Here is a 7,307-nt window from a genome sequence, read left to right as displayed (position 1 = left end):
TCCACTAAAAATTTAATAGTTGTTGCTAAACTCCAATTTCTTTATGGAGATGTAAACAAAAGAAGAGTTATAATCAATTTATATACACAAAGATTTCTTCATTAGTTGCAGCCTTAAAGTTGATAGGTATTTATAATGTTTGTGCACCTGATAGAAATCAGTTAAACAATTTAAGTATGCACAGACTACTTTGTAACTGTCTAACCTAATCAATATAATAAATTTATTAACAATGTAATATATATACTAATACTTGTAAGTTTCATAGAAGTTCTTTCTTAACATTCTTACTAACTGAAATGAGAAATCACTTCAACACCATACAAAAGGAAACAAGTATTAGTTATTTTCCTTGAAAAATGAAAAAAATAGAAGCTAAAGCCAAATGAAAGCGAGAAAAGCTCCTGCTCAAGACCAGCGCAAAGATTAAGAAAATATTTTACGAAATGAGATGAGGCATTCCATAATCAGCATCTGCAGATGATACAGAGTAAACTCTTTTATGACAGCCAAAAAAAATATGTATGGCTTTTCGAAAGATCAAATAACTGCAACAAAAAAAAAAAAAAAACCAAATAAGGAATTTTTTTCTTTCAGTATTGATGTTGATACAAACAACAGGAAGCCATGATATTTGAGCAATGTAGCCTTGCAGAAATGAAATTCCCACCCCTTACTTGATGTACAATTAGCATAGATAGGAGACTTTCCACTCACTGGTCTCCCCATTGAGATTTTTTTGGACATTTTGTACTCCCTCATAGTGTTGGTACATTCTCCTCATCAGCGACAACCCTAATACTACCACCTGAAATTTTGAGTTTCGTTTAGTTACTGTTCACATACTAGTTACTTTTCACATACACTCAATGCAATGCAAATTTTGTAACGGAACCCAACTAGCATTTAGGAACTTTGAATAAGGGCAACTTTCGCTTTTGGGATCAGAAGTGTTCTTGTTTGTGCTGGTGTTTGCAGCATTCTTGACCTTTACAGCAGCTGAAATAGTTTTGCAAAACAAAGAGAGAATTAGAGACAGCTAAATTTATTATCATAATCAAAACAAACATTATCATAGAAATGAAAGGAATTGTATAAAAAAAAGCATATAAACATTTTTGTTTTCTTACCATGAATGTTCATGTCCCTTTTGTGAAACTCCAATACCTTTGGAGAGATGTCTATCAAGGTTCAGTGGTGACAGTTTGAATTGTATTTCCACAACTTTGATTTTCTGTTAATCATTTACTGTCTAAATTTAAAATGAAAACATTGGTAATAATGAATGTTAACATTGACTTTCATTTTAGTGGCCAATTGAAAATCTTAAAATCTGAAAGGCGAGATAAAACAAAAATTACTACTAACAAATTACAACGAATTTTCTATTCTACACAATGCTGAAATGAAAAGGTCAATGTGTACCTCAAATCATCAGGGTGTTCCAAAAAAGAGGAGACAGATCCTACTTCCTCTGAATCCAGTCCAAAATCTATACGCAAATCTGACATACATTTATCAAATTCGACATCAATAATAGGAATGCCAGCAAAATCCATTTCAATGTAAGTAACAGAGGCATGATCAGTGGGTGAGAGTCCTAAAATTCATAAAGAAAAAAGTTCCAAGCAAAACCTAATAGGCTTATAAATACCTGCATTTAATGATTAAGATGTTTGATTCGACTCATTTGATTGCTTCAGAGCTGATTTGATCGCATGCAATTTAGTTTGACTCCCCTCAAGTTGAGTTTCAAGCTCTGCAATGCGATCTTGAAGCCTTGATATTATAACCTCGTGCAACCGTCTTTCCAAATCCCTTGGTGAAACACAGAAGTTTTCTGTATTAAATTCTTCATCTCTTGAAGAATTATTATCTTCCTCTGATTCTGCATTACACGTAAACCCATCCTCTCTCAGTTGTCCACTGACAACATCAGCACTGCAATCTGAGTCAATCTGCCACACGATTGAAATTCTCAAGGTTATGCTGCGTGATCATAAAACACCATTGGAAGATCGTAAACATGATACTGAAAAAACTAAAACTGCTTTATAGATATGTTTAGATAACAAGCATAACCAATCAGCACTTGAGTCAATGTATGTAAAAGGGTACAAGGCATCTTCTAATTTATCGTCTATCTAGTTATGCTGAACGTATCCTCTAGGCTCTAGCTATATAGGTATATTGTGACTGAAAGTATCATTTCATTTTGCTTGTCATCAATTCGAAACATTAGCATGTTGTGAGTCTTATACTTTGGCAATGCATGTCAAGCCATTACTCTGGTGATAACTTTTAAAAACTTATACACATCCAAGTGCCAAGTAAACGAAAGCATTGTGCTCCAGAGATAAGATGACCAGAATCAAAGTGACTCCTATCAAAACAATTCAAAAGAGAAGTTGTGCTGTGTGCACAAATTCAACATGGGCAGCATGGCTTTAATATCTATCCGAAACAGAAAAAAAGAGAGCAGTTGAGTTTCTAATAGCTAACCTCATTGATTCTAAGAAATCTTCTCTGGTGGCTAAGAGAATGCAAGTTGAATCCAAGTTTCTCCAACTCGGCTTCAAGCTCTGCTTCAACACTGGTCACGTTCTCCATTTTTTTGTCGGGGGTTTTACCTGGAGTTTTCTCAATCACACACACCTCAGTAGACAATGCATCAAGACAAGCAACAGTCTGTTGCCAAGTTTCTAAACCATTAAGAGCTTCATCAGATACGTCTTTAAGAGCTTCATCAGATATGTCTTTCACGGTGCATGAAGCTTGCATTTCTAGTTGATGCAGGAGCATCTTGCAGGGAAAATTATTAGAAAAAAAAATTGAAAAAAAAAAAAAAAAATGTGTGGAGGAGAGAGAAAGTGACGAAAATTAGATGAGAAATAATAAATAAATAAAAAGGGAAAAAAGGAGAAAAAAAGAAGAAGAGGAATTTCTATTTTCGAGGTGCATAGGGGCATAAAATAGAAAAATAAGAAAAATAGTTGTCATTACATTAATCGAGGTGTGTAAGTGGCATCTTAGAAGCTTGTGGAAAGTTTCTTAAATCTTGCATTTAATATTTGTTGTGATCCATAAAAGAAATGTAATTTTCTAATTGGGCCACATGGTGGTGCTTAGTTGTAATTCTAGAAAGTTATGGAAGTTTTAGAAGATTGTGGATATTGTGTAAAAGGTTGTGGATAAGTCATGTATTGGGTGGTAAGTGCCTATTTAAGCAAAGCATATGAACATTTCTAATCAAGCTTGGAGAAGCTCAAAGAGAAGTTTGAAGAGTGGAAGCTCAAGGAGAAGCTTGAGAGGTAGAAGCTCAAGGAGAAGCTCGAGAAGGAGTAGCTTGGGAAGTAGAAGCTTGAAAGGCTTCAAGGTGTGAAAGAGAAGTAGGAAGTGAAGAGTGAGTTTTCCTAAGTCTATGGACAGAGCGCCGAATGTGAGGCAGTTTACAGCAGGATTATGGTAGAGTTGTGAGTGTAGACAGAGCGTCGAATGTGAGGCAGTTCACGCTTGGATCTTGGATAAAGTTGGAGAAGAGCTAGTGACTGCGGTTTAGAAACAAGGAGGTTGCTTAGTGGCTTGCGAGCACAAGTTAAGATCTCAGAGGTTTCTACCAGAGTGTGGATCTGGACTAGCTTGGGTTTGGATTGGATCTTGAGAGATCTTGGAAAAATGTTATTGTAATTGCTATTGAATTTTCAGGTATAATAAAATTGTCTTCATATTGTTGCATTATTGGTTGTGAGTTGGTAAGGGTGGTGTGGCCCTTCGTCAGTGGTATCAGAGCGTACCTACATTAGTGGTATCAGAGCAGGAGTTCCTGAGTGTACAAGCAGATCGCCGAAGTGTGAGGCAGTTTGTACCAGGACTTTGGTTGGGTGAAGTTTATCAGAGCTTGTGGATTGCAAATTTGTTGTCCTAGACTTGTGATCTGGTTCCTGATTGTTCGTGCAAGGTGGCAGGTTGCGATCTGACTTGCAAACAATTTGGTTGTCACAAGGAGCGTGGGAAGGATTTGTTGCAGAGGGTTTACGAAGATCTTGGAAGATGGCTCCAAGAGGATTGGACCCTAAGATGATTGCCAAAATTCATGATATAGTGGAGAGGAATTTTTCTAAGATGATTTCTCGGTTGGATGATAGATTGGTTGATCAAGTTAAGGAGGTTCGTGAGAGAAGATGGCATCACAAAGTTGAGGTGGAAGAGGATGGTTTTGCTGATCAATTTGTGGAGCTTGATGCAGAACCTGCAGAGCAACTAGAGGTTGTTGCTGAAGATATTCCTAATGTTGTTGATGTTGGGACAGATGTTGATTTTCATGATCAGTTGGTTGATTCTGACATGGAGATTGTAGAGCATTTGGGCATGGATGATCCAGTTTTTGGTGGTGACTTGTATGTTGCAGAGCATCTTGTTGTGAGCAATGAGGTTGTTGGTTTTGAGAGTTTGGCATGTATTGATGGAGATCTACATGTTGGTGCTAATATGAAGTTTGTTGTTGCTGATGCGGGGGTTGTTGCTGCTGGTGTGGATTCACTAGTTGTTGATGTGAATGGGAGTTTGCTAATGAAGCATTATGTTCAGTTTGTTCTTGTGCATGAGCTTGTTGATTGGATGGTTGAGATGTTGGTGTGGAAGATTTGCATGGTGGTTTTGTTGTCCCTATTGAGGTGGAAGCCTTTAGTGAAGATGAAGATGGTGGTAGATCTTTCTTTTGACGTCAAAGTGTGGGACACACTTTTCTATCTACCGGGGGAGTCTGATGCAGGAGCATCTTGCATGGGAAAATTATTGGAAAAAAAAATTGAAAAAAAAAAAAAAAAAAAATTGTGAAGGAGAGAGAAAGTGACGAAAATTAGAGGAGAAATAATAAATAAATAAAAAGGGAAAAAAGGAGAAAAAGAAAAAAAGAGGAATTTCTATTTTCGAGGTGCATAGGGGCATAAAATAGAAAAATAAGAAAAATAGTTGTCATTACATTAATCGAGGTGTGTAAGTGGCATCTTAGAAGCTTGTGGAAAGTTTCTTAAATCTTGCATTTAATATTTGTTGTGATCTATAAAAGAAATGTAATTTTCTAATTGAGCCACATGGTGGTGCTTAGTTGTAATTCTAGAAAGTTATGGAAGTTTTAGAAGATTGTGGATATTGTGTAGAAGGTTGTGGATAAGTCATGTATTGGGTGGTAAGTGCCTATTTAAGCAAGGCATATGAACATTTCTAATCAAGCTTGGAGAAGCTCAAAGAGAAGTTTGAAGAGTGGAAGCTCAAGGAGAAGCTTGAGAGGTAGAAGCTCAAGGAGAAGCTCGAGAAGGAGTAGCTTGGGAAGTAGAAGCTTGGAAGGCTTCAAGGTGTGAAAGAGAAGTAGGAAGTGAAGAGTGAGTTTTCCTAAGTCTATGGACAGAGCGCCGAATGTGAGGCAGTTTACAGTAGGATTATGGTAGAGTTGTGAGTGTAGACAGAGCGTCGAATGTGAGACAGTTTACGCTTGGATCTTGGATAAAGTTGGAGAAGAGCTAGTGACTGCGGTTTAGAAACAAGGAGGTTGCTTAGTGGCTTGCGAGCACAAGTTGAGATCTCAGAGGTTTCTACCAGAGTGTGTATCTGGACTAGCTTGGGTTTGGATTGGATCTTGAGAGATCTTGGAAAAATGTTATTGTAATTGCTATTGAATTTTCAGGTATAATAAAATTGTCTTCATATTGTTGCATTATTGGTTGTGAGTTGGTAAGGGTGGTGTGGCCCTTCGTCAGTGGTATCAGAGCGTACCTACATTACTAGTTCTCCCTCCAGTTCCTCAACCCTTTCTTCTTTTTGTTTTATCAAACATGTAAGCATCTCCATTTCACTCTTGCTTGACATGATTGTGGACATTATGCCAATGCCAACTCCAAAACAAACCAAACGATAGCCTACACACGCATCTGTGAAATATAAATATTGTAAATAAAACAACCTTAATAAAGGAAACAATTCTGAAGCTAAAAGAGGAATTACGATTAATCATACCTGCATTCCTTGAACTTTGGCTGCATTCTATTGGCGAAGGAAGTTCAGTTACGGGTACAGACCCATGCCCATCACTATTTATGTCATTGTGAGAAGGCAGTAGACAATTTGTAACAGGAAATGAAAGCAGCAGAGGAGAAATCTCCGCTCCCATGATTTTACTCCCATCATTAACAAGAAGAGGCTTTTGCCTTTGCCCTCCGCACGAGATGCAACTACTACTGTCAATTTCATAACTATAGAGACAGCTTTCGAGGGAAGACATAGGCTTGCTAATAGCCGCCCTTAAAACCCTTGCTTTTCCCCTAAACGCAGAGGGTCCTCTTTTCGAAGACACACATCTTCTCCGAAACCCAAATTTGCCGACATTGCAATCTACAAGATCCTCAAAATGACTTTGATGGAGAATCTCTTGCTGTCTTATACTTTCATCCGATCGATATTTGTCATTTGCCGGACCAGGGTTGCTGTTGACGAGGGCAGATTCATTTTCCATGACTTGCGATTTAGGGCAAACCATGTTCCAACAATTCGCTAAAAGCGCACAACCAGCAGCCGCTAAATCCATCCACATTTCCATCAATTTCAGGCCTGCAATTACGAATGCAGAGAATTTCTTCCTCTCCATGGCCACCGATACAACCCTATATATTTCCCCTTCTGCTCTGGCATCATAACTCATTCTCAGACATTTCCAGCAACGTGGTTGCTGCACCAGCGCTCTCAGACCCCGTTGATTTCTCACGCCGTGATCTCCGCCGTTGCCTCCAACGTTTCAATTTTTAATGAGGTGATCCAGTTTGGTGAATACCAAATCCCTCCGTTGTTACAGGCGATAGAACTCGGTATAATTCCCAATTGGGGATATGGGCTTCCCGGCAGGACACATGTGGAGTAATCGATGTATCTGCTTGTGAAAAGAAGGAATGAGCGAGCGTAAGAGCTCATGTCCTGGCGCAGCACTTCCTTATGACTGGTTGCGCCCAGGAATTGGGAGAGATTGTGATCAGCCACCGAAAGTGATATTAACTTTCCAGCAAATTTTGTGAGTGTGGGATCCCACAAATTAAAAGAGAACGCCATTGCAGTATTGGAACATCAGCCACTGGAAATGTGCAGTGTAACGGCCTCCCGTGTGCACAGAGAAAAACATCCGCCAGAGCCTTGAGTTGCTGGCTTGTCTTAATTTAAAGAGTTAAATAGAGGCAGAGCCTTGAGTTGCTGGCCTGTAAAGAATGAATGGAAGATTTTTAATGACGTTCATGAGGCCATAACTCTAAAGACCTACATAAAAC

General features: G+C 38.4%; 2 protein-coding genes across 4 annotated transcripts; both read right to left on the bottom strand.

Annotated features, from left to right (window-relative positions):
- Positions 1–576: 576 nt before the first annotated feature.
- LOC149569616 (uncharacterized) lies at positions 577–2,647 on the bottom strand. 3 transcript variants are annotated; one of them, XM_089817767.1, is made up of 5 exons: positions 2,503–2,647; positions 1,655–1,958; positions 1,426–1,504; positions 1,131–1,252; positions 577–999 (listed from the first exon to the last, which is right to left on the bottom strand). In XM_089817767.1, exons 1-2 carry the CDS (start codon positions 2,608–2,610, stop codon positions 1,668–1,670), a joined length of 399 nt encoding a protein of 132 aa, XP_089673893.1. In that variant the 5' UTR covers positions 2,611–2,647; the 3' UTR covers positions 577–999; positions 1,131–1,252; positions 1,426–1,504; positions 1,655–1,667. The 3 variants fall into 3 exon arrangements, with proteins under 3 accessions (XP_089673893.1, XP_089673892.1, XP_089673895.1); XM_089817766.1 differs by having other exon boundaries at positions 1,131–1,234; XM_089817769.1 differs by lacking the exon at positions 1,131–1,252.
- A 3,125-nt stretch (positions 2,648–5,772) lies between these two features.
- On the bottom strand, positions 5,773–7,095 carry LOC149569615 (uncharacterized). The gene is made up of 3 exons (XM_089816954.1): positions 6,843–7,095; positions 6,013–6,777; positions 5,773–5,915 (listed from the first exon to the last, which is right to left on the bottom strand). The coding sequence occupies exons 1-3, from the start codon at positions 7,093–7,095 to the stop codon at positions 5,773–5,775; spliced, it is 1,161 nt and encodes a 386-aa protein (XP_089673080.1).
- Between the last annotated feature and the right edge of the window lie 212 nt (positions 7,096–7,307).

The sequence above is a fragment of the Cupressus sempervirens genome, chromosome 3 (genome assembly GCF_028749045.1).
Source record: "Cupressus sempervirens isolate cs-2001-9-10 chromosome 3, ASM2874904v1, whole genome shotgun sequence".
NCBI classification, from domain to species: Eukaryota; Viridiplantae; Streptophyta; class Pinopsida; order Cupressales; family Cupressaceae; genus Cupressus; species Cupressus sempervirens.
This window is presented reverse-complemented; position numbering and strand designations above follow the sequence as displayed.